A 17,049-nucleotide genomic window follows, 5' to 3' on the forward strand; every position below is an offset into this window, starting at 1 on the left:
GCCTCTTTAAGCATGTGATAAAAGCCACCTCTCCCCCACAAAAATGCACATATTATACATCCACTTTCAGGGGTCTATGGGTCCCCCCAAATCCATCCATGGACTCTCCAGATCAGAGCCCTACTCTAGGCTGTGAGCTTCTGAAGGTATTTCCTTATTCACAGCCATTAGGAGAGTGTGAGGCCTGGATGACACTTAATCACCACATGTTGAAAGAAAGAGCCACATTTCTGCTCAATACAAGTAAGAATTTTAATAGGCAAAGAGGCATTTATGTGGAACAGTCAATGTCAGGAAATCAAAGTTGCCCGGCACTAGATGTGCCCATGTAGATGCACAATCACATAGAGATTTCAGCTTCCAAGCTAAACTGAATAAGCCGTAAGGTCTTGCTCAGCCCTGGAGTTCCAAGGTTCTATAAAAAGTGACAATGAGGCCCAAGCGCAGGAACGATCACATACAATTTTGATGAAAAGGGTGAAATCTAGAAAGGCTTCATGCATCTGGGGGCATTTTAGATGGGCTCAAAGAATGGGGCTACGAAGTGAGGATCCAAGATCGTCTTGAGGGGCTCATTGAAAAGATTTAATACCCTACAAGTTAATTCCCTCTAGTGATCCGGTTTCTGGCCAACTGGTAGATACTTCTCTCCCTATCCTACCACCCTCCTCTCTCCATCTGTCTTCTGTCCCTCACTCCACAAGAAGGATCCACATTGAAACACTCATCTGGATCATCCAAATGGTCCCTAAATGCAATGACAAGTTTTGTTAGAAGGAGGCAGAGGGAGATTTAAGACAGAAGAGAAGCAGGCCATGGGATGGAAGGAGAGTCACAGAAGATGCTACACTGATGGCAAGGAATGCAGCTGTGGATGCTGGAAAATGCAAAGGAAACAGATTCTCTGCTAGAGCCTCTGGAGAGAACATGCCTGTCAACATCTTGATTTTAGCTCCTTACAACTCATTTCAGACTTGGGCCTCTTGAACTGTAGGAGAACGAATTTTGTTTTAAGCCACCAAGTTTGTAGCAATTTGTTACAGCAGTCATAAGAAACTAATATAGCTGGGGACGGAGATGCCTAAGAACCAACACGCAGACTCAGAATCTCTGCTTCCCCCACATTCTAAGGACTTGCTACTGGATCGAGCTCTTTACGTCCAATGACTGCTTCCTCGAGTCTGAGTCCTCTCCTAGAAGCTCTTCAGGCCTCATGCCTGCAAAAAAAAATGCTTTTTGTTCTCTTCATCCCCATACCCTGTTCCCCTGACAAATCTAGACAACAAATTTAGCAGTGGAGAAAGCTTGAACAGTCCTCAGAAGGTCCTCAGGCCCTTTGCAAATAGATGTCCATCAGGCCTGTCTCACCAGTTTCAGGCATACCCAGACACACCCTCGCCCCCTGCAGTGTATTGTCTGAACTTTGAATAACATGATAGGAAACTCACCTTGCGTCTAAGGCTGAAATCATCCCAGCTTTTCTGACAGTCTTGCTGCATTTGTACAAATCAGCTATGTCAGTGATCATTTCCTCTCCTTTAGTCTGTCAATTCTTCAAGACGAGGACCTGTATCCCTGTTTCCTAACAGACGCTTGGCAGCTAGTATTTTCCGGTCAATGTTTGATTCTTGCAATCCCATGGCAATAGTTTTGGATACAACAGATAGGCCGGTTTGAGCATAATGATTCTTAGTACATAGGTTCATTACTGGGTGTGCATTAGCATCTGCAATCTTTGAAGGCTAGAGCTTTTTGTTTTTGAGAGAGGAACAGACCCCACTCCCCCATTCCTGATATGTACTTAACCTTGACTTTAGGAATCAGATTGTCCTGAGTTTAAAGCCCAGTTTTGCCACCTATCAACTGTGTGTCTTTGGGAAAATTACCTAACCTTTCTAAGCTTCAGTTTCCTCAGTTGCAAAACTAACATTTTATTAATTTCAACATTATCGTATTAAATGACACCTAGCATGGTACTTGGTGTGTAGGAAGCATTCCAGAAATGATATCCACTCATTCTATGACTTCTTCTCATATACTCCTTTTTTAAACAGAGAAGCCAAGATTGTTAATGTCCTTTTGGGGCACAGTTGGAGGAAAGAGGGAGCTGACCATCCTATAAGCAGGGCCTAGACTACCATGAACGACATGAAATGAGTCCTAAACACGCAGAGTCGGATCTTGTTTTTATGTAAAATGTTGACGTTTTGTTCATCATGGGATATTTTTTGCATTGATTCTTTTAAAAATACTGCTTTAAAATATTATTTATCTGGATAACCTACTTTTTTGGCACCCCCTTAAATTTTGCACCCAAGGCAATGTGCCATTCACCTGCCTACAGTACTTGGTGCCAGTCACACCACGACCTGAGTCTGGCATCAGAGCAGCCAGACAAGTCTGGAAGAAAAGACCTGGGCTCTCCTGGCGAGTTTTGGTTTCTGCTTTCCAAGCCCTACGGTTACCGGTCCAGGAAAGGAGCGGAGAGCGTGGACTACAGCCCCCAGAAGGCCGCGCGGCGCCCTCGCCGATTGGCTGCGTGGGTCCCGCCCCGGCCCCGCCCCTGCCGCGGTGACCCAGGGCAGCGAGTCCCGGCTAGCGCGTTTCAAGCCGGCTACCCCGTGGAGTCTCGCCGGGCAGGCAGGCTTCATGGCGGCGGCGGCGGCGCGGCCCGTGTCCCGGATGCTGCGGAGAGTCCTGAGGTCCAGTGTCCGGAGCTGCAGCTCGGGGGCTCCGGTGACACTGCCTCGCCCCGGAGAGCCCTCCCAGCCAGCCACAGAGGTGAGCCTGCCCGCGTCCCCACCTTCCCCAGGAGGGGGTGGCCTTGTAAACTGCCCCTTATTCCGGAAGCGCCCGGGCCCATCCGGTGCCTCTGGGACGGAGCTCTGGGTGCTTAATTGGGGGTGGCTAGAGGAGTGGAATGATGTGCTCTAGACAGACTGCCCTGTCTCACCAGATACCCCAACGCGGGGGTGGGGGGGAGCGCTCCTTGGGGTCTCGCTTAAAAACCTTCCTGCCCGCCCAGCCGTGACACCCCTTTCCAAGTCTGAGTGACCACCAGAGATGGGGGAGCAGGTGGGTAGGACTTTGGGGTCCAATAAAATACTAGTACCCCTCCCAGCCCTGCCTCCCACCCAGCCTCTTCCTTAAACATTTTGCTCCCCCATCCCCCGAGGGGAGGTTGTCTGTGTGTGATCAGGTGTTCTTGTGACGCCCTGCTTCATACAGTGACACCCGCCTAAAAATGTCACCTTAGTGCCACCAATAGTTGTCACTTCTGTAGTCACAGGGCTCTGTGACTTGTCCGTTGATTTTGTGTTTCCTCTTTATTTCCCTTAGGAGCGTTTAGCCTCATTTTAGAGCAGAACAGAGCAGGACCTGGACTTTTCCAGGTTAGGGATTCCACTATCTCTTTAGGGTTGGGGTAGCCCCTCAGTCCTTGACAACACCCCTCAGAGTGATTCCTATCATAACAAGTTTTAAGTTCTTTTGCCCATGTAGTCAGGGAATAATTTTGGGAGAAGCATCTCTCTTAATTTGGCGAAACCTCTTTTTTTTCTTTTTCTTTCTTTTTTTTTTTGTGAGGAAGATTGGCCCTGAGATAACATCTGTTGCCAATCTTCCTCTTTTTGCTTGAGGAAGATTGTTGCTGAGCTAACATCTGTGCCCATCTTCCTCTGTTTTATGTGGGACACTACCACAGCATGGCTTGACAAGTGGTTCTAGGTCTGCGCCCGGGATCCAAACCTGCAAACCCCCGTCCACCAAAGCTGAGTGCACTAGGCCACCACTGGGCAAGCCTCCAAAACCTCTTTTCTAGACCAATCTGCTCATTCTTTTCCCATCTCTTACCACAGGCTTCATGTCCTGGGATTCATCAGATCATGCTCCCTCCCCCACGTACCTCACCGTTGCTCAACGAGGGGGTGGGCCTCAGCCTAACTTGCTTGTCCCAAATCTGACCCCCTCTGGGATCCTCAGCTAAGCAGACCCCACTGCTAGAAAGTGGAGTAGTTTTCCAGTATCCTTGAACTCTGAACTTCGTAGAGGGAAGAATAGGAAAGCAAAGACTGCTGAGATCTTGAAAGCGTTCAGGAAGAGGGAAGTTTCTTCTCCCTCCCGCCCTAGTTTATTTTGTACCTTTCGAGTGTGGACCTGTGCTAAGTGCTTTAGTCCTGACAGGAAACCGTGTGCAGTCAGAGGAGTCTGTATTTCAGGGCGGGCGAGGGGTGGGGGGGGGGGGGGGGGGGGGGCGGCTCGTCGAAGTTAACCTCCCTGGAGTCCCAGAGCTGTAAAGAAAGGGAGCAGAAACTCTAGCACCTTCCCTCCTGCTGCTTCCCTGTGGGGAGATCAAGGGGAGGGGCCACCGCTCTCTCTCCTTTCTGTGGTGGTGCGGGGAGGGACAATTAGCAGCTGAGAACATGGACTCTGCAGCAGAAGGCCTGGATTTGAATGCACCCTGCCACTTCTTCGCTGTGTGAACTTCAAGTCCCTTCACCTCTCCGTGCCGCAGTCTTCTCATCTGTGAAATGGGAATAATAGTGTCTACTTCATAGGGGGCTTACAGGGATCAAGAGTTAACGTATGTTAATGTGTGTGCTTAGAACAAAGCCTGGCACACGTAAGTGCTGTGTTGTGTATACGTTTGTTGTAATTTGCATTATCCTTGCCACCATTGGCACATGCTGTGTCCCATTAGTCCCTTCTCACCTGGACGCTCAGGTTAGTCATTCTGTCATCTCTCTGGTCACAGACCTCCCATCCTGGATGTTCCCCACTAGGGTTATCCTCAGCAGACAGGTTGCTCCTTGAGTGTTGGGTGCTCCCCACCTTCTAGGTATTTCTCCCACGGTCCTTAACATGGTGCTCTGCAGGCAATGGAGTCAGCAGATATTTTTGACTGTTGAACCCCAGCTAGTGAGGGGGCATGTGGAATGGTAGAGCGCTGGCCTGGGAGCCCCAAGTTTCCACCCTTGCTCTGCCTCCGGTTTCACCTGGCTCCTGGGGCTGTTGCTTCCCCTCTCTTCATGTCATCGAAACCAGAGGGTGGACCAGCCCTTCTTTACGCTGTGGAGGAGGGCACAGCATGTCTTTAAGAGAATCTCAGAGGTGAAACAAGTGTGGACATATGTACGTTCAGCCTTCCACGGAGCTTGCAGTTGGCAGGAGCAGGGGTGGGGGCATGTGGAACCTCTGTCCCCCCTTCCCTTCCTGCAGGGTACCTATCCCCACACACCCCACAGGGCCCTGGGCGTCTGTTTTGGGATGGGAGGTGCTTGGAGAGACAGGGAAAAGCCACTGGGTGTTATCTGTGTATTAGGGTGTGGGTGTGAGAGAGACGTGAAGTGTGGAATGGGAGCTGGCTGTGAGGACCGCGGAAAAGGAGGCCTTGGGCTTCCCTGAAGGACAGGTCGAGCAGCTTCTAGAGGTGGAAAGGGGAGGCAGTGGTGTGTGGCTAAGTGGGGAGGTGGATAGGGGAGACCCAGCCACCTGCCTTGGGGCTGGGGGCGGCCTGGGCAGTCTTCTCTGCAGGGCTTACTCCAGTCCAGAAGCACAGCCTTCCTTCTTCCTCTCGGGCTCCATGCTTTGTCCGGGCAACAGGGGGGTTGGCCTCAGGTCCTGGGCGTGCTGCCTTGGGGAGAGGCAGGGGACAGGGTGACTCTGTAAGGCAAAGGCACCCAGCTGTTCAGGGGGCCTAGAAAGAACAAATGTTGGAGGGAGGGTCATGCAGGAAGGAACCTGGGGGTAGGAGGTGGTGGGAGGGGACAGCAGGGCCCAGCCTGGGGCAGTGACACACGGAGGGAATGAAGACCTTTCAGGAGGTTAGCTTGACTCCAGTCCTGCCAGCGCCTCAAAATCTGCTTCAGTGACGTGGCTGTCTGGGCCAGGAGCCAGAGGTGTGGAGACCTCACCCTTAAGGTGGGCGTGGAGGGAGAGGGGACAACTAGACCTGGGCTGGAGCTTCGCTAGGTCCTCTCACTTGATAGAGATTAATTTTGAGGCACCCTGCTTTACAGCTTCCCAAATAGCAGGTAAACCAGGACCACTGATACTTGACTTTGAAATGTGCTCTTTTTCTCCTGAATAATCCTGCCACTCTGTCTACACTCTAGAGTTATTTGGGGGCTGGCCCTTAGCATTCAAATCAAATGCCCAGGCTTAGAGACTAACTCAAGAAGGTTCTTTGAGGGCAGCATCCTTCCCTTAACTATCTCCTTTGTACCACCCCCCTCCACCCCAATGTGCGTGGGGTAGGTAGATAAGATGTAACCAGTTGGATATGGTAGGTTGCCTCGTGCCTGGTTACTAGCATTAGTATCTGTGGTCCTGGGGGAGCCCAGACCCCATTTGTCCTGCTTTGGATAATGTGACAGCAGGTCTGAAACCCCAGCCTTGGGCCATCTGCCATTACGTAGGGTTGGAAGGCCTTGCAGAAGTGGGGAAGCTGACAAGAGTGAGAAAACTAGTCCCAGCACACACAGCTGGTGCTCCTCCATGAAGATTTGTGTAATGAATGGATAGATGGAAGTAGGAAATATATTCAAACGGCAGCGGTCACTATTGAATATCTCCTAGGCACCAGGAACTCCTCCAGTTGATTTAGGTGGGATTATTATCCACATTTTATGGATGAGGAAACTAAGGTTTAAATAATTTAAGCAACTAACCCTACAGCTAGTTAGTAACACAGCCAGGCTTGTAATTCAAGTTTACCTACTCCCAAAGCTGGTGCTCAGAACCTCAACAAGTCTCCCTGGATTAAAATAGCTCCTGATCCTGGTATGGCTGGGTCAGTGGTTCTCAGCCTGGGCTGCGAGTAAAAAGCTGAGGCACTTAGAAAAAGCCAAAAACAAGGGCAGGGCCCCATCCCAGAGCAGTTGAGTCAGAATCTTCAGGGTGGGGCTCTGGCATCAGTGCCTCTTAGAAGCTCTCCGGATGATTGAAATGTGCAGCCGGAGTTGAGAACCCATGTAGCAGGCTAAGCCATTTTGACAGTAGAGACCAGCCTGGAGATGAACGATGACCCCAGAATAACTGGGCTTGGCACACACTGCTTTTCCCTTTGGACTAGGGACCAACCTATTTGTTTACTGACATGGTGGTTCTACACTTGCTAGGACATCCTGTGCAGACTCGGGTACTGAGTCAGGCAGGAGGGCTTCCCACAGAGGGGGAACAGCCTGGCCCAGGCCCAGGCCCTGGGAATGTGAGCAGCTAAGGCGTCCTACCATTTCTGACATGTCCCATCCCGGGATGAAGGGCATCGCTGTCTACCCTGCCTGGTAATTCCCTCTGGGTGCTGGGCTCCTTTGGCATGTGCTGTATTTGTTTCCTTCAAGGGGTTTAAAGGGAAGAGGAAAAAATTGATGAAAGAAAGCAGGACATGCAGTGTCAGAGGAGAGAAGAGGTAGGGCTGAGGCTTGTTAATATCAAGTTGAGGAGTCTGCAGGCCTGCCAGGGTGAGAGAGTGGGAGTGTGTGTGGGTGCAGGAGGCTGCGTCAGGTGCTGGTGGGCAGTACAGAGTCTAGATGAAGCTGGATAAGATCACGCAGTGTTTTAAAAGTATAATCTGGCCCACCTCTCCCCGCCCCCTGCCTCATTCCACTCTGGATTGCCCCATTCCACTGCCTGCTCTCCGGTTTCTGCTGAGTCATACTCCTTGCTCCTCTCAGTTGCTCCCAATTCCTAGATTTATTTTGGCTCCTTTCTCTCCCATCTCCCCAAGTATGTTATGATTAGGGTGAGGGGGGCATCTTGGCAAGTGGGGAGGTGGGATCTAGGGTGACTAACAAATTACCGAATTGTGAATAGCTGTTGATGGAGAAGAGCAACTCTGCTGTAAATCCGGATTCCCGGGTATCGGATCTCCTGGACTCTGGTGGTCGATGGGCCTCTTGACTCTGGAGTGTCCCCTGCCCCACCCCCAAGGTACCAGTGGAAAGGCAGTAGGCGAGCAGGGAGGGAGGAAGTGACTGTTATGATTATAGTCTGCCATAATCAGTCTAGAGAAGTGACTGCTGCTTACTTCTCCTGGGACTGTGAGCAGGGTTTCTCGGAGGACGTGGGAAACTGATCTTGAGGTCGGCAGTGAGGTCACTTTTATGGACCCAGGAGAATCATAGAAGCAGCCTGCATGTGCAGTCATATCCCTTCTGTCTCCTGAGTCCTTCAGTGGCCCTTGATGCTGGCTGTACATTAGAATCACCTGGAGAGATTAAAAATGTGCCCAGATAACTGAATTTGGTTGGTCTCCAATGGAATTTTTGTCTTAAGCTTCTCAAATGGCTCTAAGGCACTGCTAGGGCTGAGGAGCTCACTGAAGCAAATGTTTCTTCCTCCTGGGTGCAGGTGGACAGTTACCCTGGACCTCAGGAGGGCTTGAGGCCTTCTGCTTTTTTAGGTTACAAGATGATGATAATCCTGGATGTTTACCTACCAGCTTCTTGACTGCCCCCATCCCTTACCCATAGCACAAGAACCTTGTCCATAACTGTGCTGGAGGAGTTAGGCAACTTTCCCAGTATGTCAGGTCACACCTGGGCCAGAAACCTGGAGTTCTTTCCTCAAATCCAGAGCCCTGTCTGTAGACATGATTTTTTTTCTCTTTTTTTTTTTGTGAGGAAGATCGGTCCTGAGCTAACATCTGTTGCCAATCTTCCTCTTTTTGCTTGAGGAAGATGGTTGCTAAGCTAACATCTGTGCCAATCTTCCTCTATTTTGTATGTGGGATGCCTGCCACAGCATGGCCTGATGAGCAGTGTGTAGGACTGAACCCGTGAATCCCAGGCCTCTGAAGCTGAGCATGCGAACTTAACCACTATGCCACCGGGCCAGCCCCCATGATCGTGATTTCTTTGTTCTAAAGATTCTAGAGAAATGACTTCTCCTCACCCTCTGTGCTATCCTGTGTACCTTGTTGGGCTCACCCTGTGCAAATAGAGGAAAGAATTTAGAATTTAGAATCAGAAGACCTGAATTTGAATCCTGGTTCTGCCAAGGGTGTTCTTGGATCCCATCCGAGCCTTAGTTATAATAAGCCCTTACGGGTTAGGTGTGGGAATTAAACAGAGAACATTCTTTGGAAACTTTAAGATGCTTTGCAAGTGTTACTTCTATGGAGCAATCATCCCGTCAGCATCTGTGATGATCCAGGGTTGTGCTTTCAAGGGGGAGAGAGGTCAGACTTGGAAAGGGTGGGGCTGGCTGCCTCCTGTCTCTCCCCAGGATGAGTGGGGGCCTTGCAGGGAGCCTCCAGCAATCTCCTCTGCCTTTGGCCCCAGACAGTGGGTGCATAATGCTTCCTTCTGGCAATGGGTAGGGTGAAGGATGAAGACTGGAGTAATCTCTGCATGGGATTAGTGGGGTGGTCCTCCTGGCCCCTCCATTCTGCCTTCCTGGGGCTGGTGGTCTCATTCCTTCTGCAGGTCTCCCTAGTTGTGCTGTCCTTGCCCACAGGCCTTCTGCATGAGGTGGGACCTCCCCATGGATATACCTCCCCAGCCAGGTGTAGCCCTCAGCTGTTCCTGATGGCTTGGCCTGTTGGACCCTCCCAGGCAGTGGGGAGGCTCCAAGGAGCCCAGCCAACAGAGAAGTAGTTATGCGGGAGGCAGCTTGTTGACACCCAGGCCCCACAGTTAGTAATTTTGCTTTGAGCTTGTTCTATCTCCCATTGCAAAGGTAAGGAATGGGAGGCCTGGGTTGGAGAAGTGACTCACCATGTCCCAGCCAGTGCAGCTGCGGTGGCCCAGGCCCCCATCCATCTCAGTTACCTGCTGCCTCTGATATCCAACCTGAAGTGAGTTCGCTCACCTGTTGTGCAGCAAGCCAATCTCTGACACTGGACGTGGTGGAAGAAAGTAGCACTTAATTATTGTTGCACAGCACTGAGCAAGCAGAAGGGGCAGCTAATGCTGAAATCCCAAACTCCCTGAAAGGCTAAAAGTAAGTGTTTTTACTTGGGGTTTTAGGTAGCAGAGGGGGAGCATATGGCCTTGCTGGTCAGAGCTTTTCTACCAGCTTGTGTTTGTCCTTGAGACTTCTTGCAGAGAGGAGGAGGCGGAGATAACAAATGCAGATGGATGTCCTTGGCCATTTGTCTCCATGGAGGATAGTGGATTCTGGAGCCAGGAAGCCAGGGAGTAAGCAGGGAAAGAGTGCTTTGGTTTTAACCCAACATATGCTGGGTTTAATGTAGGGAAACTGATATCAGGGATAGTATCAATTCCCTCCTATCCTATGTTCATCCCTCAAGCTTGAGGGATTTGGGGCGGTGACTGATCTAGCTACTTCCTGCTGAATTGGGGCGTAGGTTGTTTCATCTCATTGAATTGGTTTTTTAATAAGGGAGTGATGCATGAAGCTCCCAAAGTTAGGCCTGTATTGTGAGTAACCAGGTATTTAATAAGAAGCTTTTCTAGAGAAACGAAGAGAAAAACAAGGTTAACATTTGGAGCAAATTATAAACCAGTTCCTAAGCCCAGGGAGCAGCCAATCAAGATTCCTAGAAGTCAAGGTAGAAGCATCTTTTGCAGTTTGAAATGTCTCTGATGGTGCCATTGGGCACTCAGGTAGCTTCTTGAGAGGCTTACACAGCAGCAGACATGAATTTTTATTAAGTTTATATTAAGTCCTCCAGCTTCACTTTGCAGGGATTCAGGGAAAAAAAAGGCAGATTTAGTTTTCAATGATTGTGAATGTAAATGATGGAAAAGAACTGCAAATGTTAGTTTGGAGGTTTCTAGCCAGAAAACTTTCAGGAGAGTAGAAGAATTCAGGATCCAGTCCAGTTAACAGATATAAAACAAAACTTCAGACAATTAACAGAACTAGAATCCAATGTCCATGAATGTGTACTATAGTTTTTATTGAAACATATTTTTTCTTTCTCTAAATTACCTTCAATTTTATTAAACGTAGCCAAATTAAGACTAACTAGTTTGCAAAATAAGTCATTTTAATAAATTTGGCATAATTATTTACGTAAGTACAGCAAGAGTAGTAATCGATTATATAGGCTCTTTTAAATCTTCTTTGCTGGAACTCTCTATGGGGAATCTCAGGTTGAACTTCAGAGGCCTCTCAAGGTCAAGAAAGCCAAGCCAAGGACTTGTCATCAGATTCTGCCTACAGTACCTGCAGATTTGAGTGACTTCCTCTCTTTGTGAGCTTCCCCAAAATATTGAGCTTCCTTACACCTGCCAAAGGGAGTGACATTCTTTACTCAACCTTACCAGGTTACTGGGAACCATAAGGAAGGTACCAGGCCCATATTTTCAAGTCGCTTTATTCCAGGAAGTCAACCTTCATTCCTCAAAAGCTGTCTGATCATATCCGAGCCTGTATGTTTTTCTCAAATATGATGTTCCAGTCAAAGCCTTGGTGTTATAACCAGTGTTGCCCATTGTGTCCTGTTATAAGAAGAAAAGATTCTTATGGGACTTATGCAAATAACCACATTACCATGAGAATAAGAATACTCATCAGGAGTTTTTAGATTTTGGAGGGCTTAGATAGGCAGGAAAAAAAATGCTTCAATTTTGTTTACAAATTGCTGTAAATCATAGTTCCTTGAGAGAATAAAGAAAAAGGTTTTCTTAAATCTGGAAAGAAACAAAACATCAAAAGTCAGCAATATCTTAAGTAAAAATCCATAAAAAATTATAATTAGGGGCCAGCCCCATGGCCCAGTGGTTAAGTTTGTGTGCTCTGCTTTGGCGGCCCAGGGTTTCGCCGGTTCGAATCCTGGGCATGGACGTGGCACCGCTCATCAAGCCACGCTGAGGCAGCATTCCCCATGCCACAACTAGAAGGATCCATGTCAAAAATACACAACTGTGTACCCCGGGGCTTTGGGGAGAAAAAGGAAAAATAAAATCTTAAAAAAAAGAATACAGCCTTCATTGAGAGCTGCCTTTTAAAAATTATAATCATCCTTATCAGTTTATTCAGTCCTGTGTAATTAGTTCTTGATCTTAATTTTCTGTCAGCAGTTTTATGAAGTCATTAGTTTTTCTGTTAGAGTTCTAAAATTTTTTATCCAGCTCAGTTTTATAATCTGAAAGTTTATCAGAAACCTGTACTCTAGAGTAGGGACCAGAGTCCTTTCCATGAATTTCTCTGAAGCTGAAACATATTTGCAAAAACATCAGAGTAAAACAACTATTTGTAAATAACAAAACATTCAAAAATGGTAATTGACAAACACACTTGACTGTTCTTGTGACATATAATATTTTGAGATAATAACCAGACTCATGGCTGACAATCAGAACAGATTAGAATTTTAGATAATTTTTTAAATACTTATATCAATAACACTCATTAACATAATACCATTTAAGAAAGTTTGATGGTCTTTTTTTTGAGCAAGATTAGCCCTGAGCTAACATATGCTGCCAATCCTCCTCTTTTTGCTGAGGAAGACTGGCCCTGAGCTAACATCCGTGCCTATCTTCCTCTACTTTATATGTGGGATGCCTGCCACAGCATGGCGTCCCAAACAGTGCCTTGTCCGCACCCGGGATCCGAACAGGCAAACCCTGGGCCACTGAAGTGGAACGTGTGCACTTAACGGCTGCACCACCGGGCCAGCCCTGAGAAAGTTGATTATTACTTATTTGACAATGCTTCTCATATTTAGCATACCAAATAAGCCTAATTAGTTTAATATTTTTTTCTTAGAAGAAGAGAGCAAATCTCTCTGAGAAGTCTCAGTGGCCCTCTGAAAATCCCCAGGGATACTCTTCCAGGTCAAAATAAAGCTTTTATTCAGGACTTGAATATTTGTGTGTCGGGGAGCTCGTGAAAAATATTTAAAGGCAAAGAAAATAATTTTTTAACCTCTTTATTAAGAACAGACTAAAAGTTTAAGAAGAGTATCTTTTTAAGAGAGAGGCGGCTAGATTTTACTTTTGCATCAGTTTACTCTTGATATTGAAACTTATTTACTTAATAAATTTATTTCAGTCTCAGCCAATTTGACCAGACATAAAACTCTTCAGGGCTTTTCTTTCAGAAACCTTTGGTTACCTATCTTTTACACTCAAAATTTGTCCCAGTACTTTAGGACAAATTATCTTTCTTAACTCAAGAAACAAAAATATTTCCATTCTTTATATCTTTTTTTTACTGAAAACATACATTTTACTTTTTTTGTACACAGACCTTTTAGAAATGTGTGTTTTCTCATAGAAAGTTCCTCAGAATACATAAAACATGTTTATCAATAAACCTAAGCACTTTTCAGTTTCTTTGACAAAGGAAACCAAAGGCAGACAAATCTATGCTTAGTAGTTAACCTTTAATATTTTATCTTATGTGGAAGTGACCTAGATACCCAATAAACTGTTATTATTTAACTTAGTAAAGCTATAAAGTTTGTTTCCAAAAAGATTTTGGAAGCTGTTTTTTTAAGTATGCAGACTATAAAACATAATTATTGTACTTAAAAACTCTTACCCAGTTTTAACAATTATGTTTAAATTATTCTTAAAGACTTCATTGACATTAAAGCAGTTAACTGTCATTTTAAATTGTTTTAAATACATACACCATAATACATAGAATTATTTTTAAAAAGTTTTTCCAAAAACTTTTATCCTTTTACATTTATTTAGTTTACCTGTCTTTAGCAATTATATTTAGATCATCTACAAAAATCTCATGAAACATCAAACAAAATTAGCTATTATACTGAGTTATTAGTTTTGCTGATAAATTTTGTAACAGAGATAGCATGAGCTCCTTTGACCAGTAAACCCAGGCTGTACGTCTCCATCATATCCAGTGCTGATAACTCTGAGGACATGTCTATTTTAAAACCAGCAAACTTAAACAGGATCTCATGTACCAAAGATCAATTTATATCATGTTAAATAACTGTCTTTGAGAAGTTTTGACATATTAATCAAAGACTGCATTTTATTATGAGAGATTTTGAATCCTCTCTTTTCTGAAACAGAGGTTTCCCAGAACGGCCATTGCAATTTTAAGGTATCTCAAAAGTTTACTTATTTTTATTTGCTTAATTTTAGATCAGGAATTTTGGAGGAGGTGAAGTGAAGCTCAGCAAGAGAGGAGAGAGAAGCAGCAGATTTGGCTTCAGCTGCTGGCATGTTTAATTATTATTACTATTTTTTTAAGAGGCAGTAAAGTATTCCTGATTTTATTTAGAAGGCTCAAAAGATTAAAGTAGGCTTCCCGTTGTTGTAGCTGGCTTTTTCCAATTGTATGTGTAAATACACCAGTTTAGGTAAACTGAAACTGCCCCATTTAAGTATATCAATTTTTACAAAACTTTTATCTTAATTTTTCTACTCTTATACCCCTAATTATAACTTATATTAGAATTCTATTAACAAGTGTTGGTGTTACAATACTGTGTAGGGGAAGCATTCCCAGTTAGACATAACGTCTATTCCAAAAAAATCATCCAGGGAAAGTTGACATAACCTCTTCATATAATATTAGCTTAAACACTTTAATTTTTATAGTCTTGTTAACCTGAGCAGCCTAACTGTTGCCCCAAACAATTGTTGGTCAGGTTTTTTTTTTTTGTGATTTCTGCTTTCTGACCTTTTAAAATTTTTCAAACTGGGGTGAATAGAACAGGTTTGTCTGATGTCCTTTAATGTTGGGGGGCTAATAAGGGGGTCCCTTTAGCCCATCCAACCTTAGGCAGTGTTTTATTAAAACCTTTGTTTTATTTTCTTTATATTTGTTCTATTTATCCCATTTTTCTTTCTAATAACTAGCTAAAGATTTTCATCCTGTTGAGATGAGTCCCGTGACTCTTCCTTTTCTAGTTTCTCTTTGTTAACTTAATGTTTTCATTAGCATCTGTAAGACCATGAGAAGAAGCTGAGACCCCCAAGTTTAAGTTCTTAAGACTTCTTATTGTATTTTCCTTTTAATTTAGTTTTTTTTATAGATACCAATAAAACAGCTGTTTATCATGAGAGCTCTCTAAAAAGTTTCCCAACTTAAGGATCTGTTGTTTGGCCCTTTTTTCCTCCCGAGACTAAAGAATATTGTGGCCACGTGGTGTTACAAAAGAAAATCATCCCCATTTAGACATTGGCTTATAACTGTAGGTCAACCAGTCAGTCAAAGTTTGTTCCAAGGGACTCTCAGGTGGAATAGATGTGGCACCTCCCATGTTAATACTTTTAAAAGGAAAGACAGACAAACAGCAACAAATACCAAACAAGTACACTTTCCCCAAAACCCTCAGGCACAAATGGAAGCCAAAACGAAGACCAAAACCAAAACCAAAACCCAAAGTGCTTCCAGTCCCTGCTTAGTCCGTGTCCTACCCTCAGGAGGCGCCCAACAAATGAAGATCCGCTATGCAGATCTTCCCAAATGGGCGAGGACAAGGGACCTTGGGGTGCACACTGGGGGACTTACCAAAATCTGGCCAGGGCGTTGTGACTTCAAAACACGTGGAGCCCAGAGGACTGCTACGTACCCATTATTTTCAGCTGGTCCTGTTGGAAAAGGTTAACACAAAGACAAAACCAAAAACTGCCAGCTACTTACAAGAGACATCTTCCTAAGTCCTGAGCCTAGTTTCCTCCACCACCAAAGCAAAAGTGCTGTGGGCCAATGACGTCTGGTTAGCAGCCAGTCACTTGGGGCTGTCCCTGAGACAAGGGGCTCGGGGCTGCAGGACAGCTTCCAAGAGAGGCCTTTAGCCAGAGGCCAGTATGCCACAGGCGAGACGTCCACTTGGGACATTGTCCCATCTGGATGGCCAAATTGATATGGAAACTGAAGTGAGTTCACTCACTCGTTGTGCAGCAAGCCAATCTCTGACACTGGGTGTAGTGGAAGAAAGTAGGAATTTTATTTTTGCACAGCGCTGAGCAAGGAGAAAGGGCAGCTAACGCTGAAATCCCAAACTCCCTGAAAAGCTTAAAGGAAGGGTTTTTATTTGGGGTTTTAGGTAGGGGAGAGGGAGCATATGGCCTTGCTGGTCAGAGCTTTTCCACCAGCCTGTTTGGCCTTGAGACTACTTGCAGAGAGGAGGAGGAGGAGACAACGAATCCAGGTGGTTATCCTTGGCCATTTGTCTCCATGGTGGATAGTGGATTCTGGAGCCAGGGAGTAAGCAGGGAAAGAGTGCTTTGGTTTTAACCCCGCATATGCTGGGTTTAATGTGGGGGAACCGATATCAGGGCCGGTATCACTTCCCTCCTCCTTTCTGGACATGATTGCCAATTGGCATGGTTGCCAGATGCAGAGTGGCATGTTCACTCACAGTGGCCTGTATAAGAGATATTGGAGATGTTTATCCCTGGACAGGCTCCCTTGGGGGGAGGGAGAACAGTAGGATGGTGACAGGGGAAGAGGTGGGGCTGGAGCGGGGTGTTACTGCCCTTTCCTCTGCCTTGCTGCCTAGCAGGCAGCTATGTCCCTACAGAGGTCCTGAGCCCTGGGGCTGAGTGTTGGGGGTTTTGAGGGCAGGTCCTTCCCTCCAGGCCTGTTTCCCAGTCTGTAAATGAGAGGGAGAATCCCAGCTCCCCCTGGACGTGGAGCCTACATGGATGGAAAGGTTGGAAGTGCTGTACTGATGTCAGAGATGGGGGAGGGGCATTTGACAGGAGGAGGACTGTGTCCCCAGGTGGACTCTCCTTGCTCCTCTCCCCCAGCCTGGGAGCAGAGGCCCACATTTCCTCCCTGTCCCTGGCCCTGCAGGAGCTGTCCAGGCGGAGGCAGTTCCTGAGGGAGCATGTGGCCCCCTTCTCCGCCTTCCTCACCGACAGCTTCGGCCGGCGACACAGCTACCTGCGGATCTCCCTCACCGAGAAGTGCAACCTGCGATGTGAGTTGGCTTCCTGGGCCCTGTCTGGGCTCCTGTCCCTGTCCCTCTGCTGAAGCGGCATCTGAAATCTCCCCACACCCAGGCATTCTTCGTAACCCTCCCAATTCCTCTTTCTCGAAAGTCTCCACCCGCCCTTCTTCCTTGCTTGCCAGACGGGGTTCAGGGGCAAGACAGGGTAAAGGTTGAGCTTTCTGATCCTGAAAGCTGGGTTCCACTTGGAATTG

General features: G+C 46.5%; 1 protein-coding gene across 3 annotated transcripts in view; it reads left to right on the forward strand.

Annotated features, from left to right (window-relative positions):
• The first annotated feature begins 2,562 nt into the window (after nt 1-2,562).
• MOCS1 (molybdenum cofactor synthesis 1) overlaps nt 2,563-17,049 on the forward strand; it is a 38,513-nt gene continuing 24,026 nt past the window's right edge. For 2 of the 3 annotated variants that reach the window (XM_046640218.1, XM_046640219.1), the window contains exons 1-2: nt 2,563-2,781; nt 16,699-16,825. In XM_046640218.1, the coding sequence (XP_046496174.1) occupies nt 2,650-2,781; nt 16,699-16,825 (259 nt within the window). In that variant the 5' untranslated portion in view covers nt 2,563-2,649. The remainder of the gene's footprint in view (nt 2,782-16,698; nt 16,826-17,049) is intronic. The other variant, XM_046640220.1, reaches the window with a different exon arrangement.

This window comes from Equus quagga, chromosome 15, assembly GCF_021613505.1.
Source record: "Equus quagga isolate Etosha38 chromosome 15, UCLA_HA_Equagga_1.0, whole genome shotgun sequence".
Lineage (NCBI taxonomy): Eukaryota > Metazoa > Chordata > Mammalia > Perissodactyla > Equidae > Equus > Equus quagga.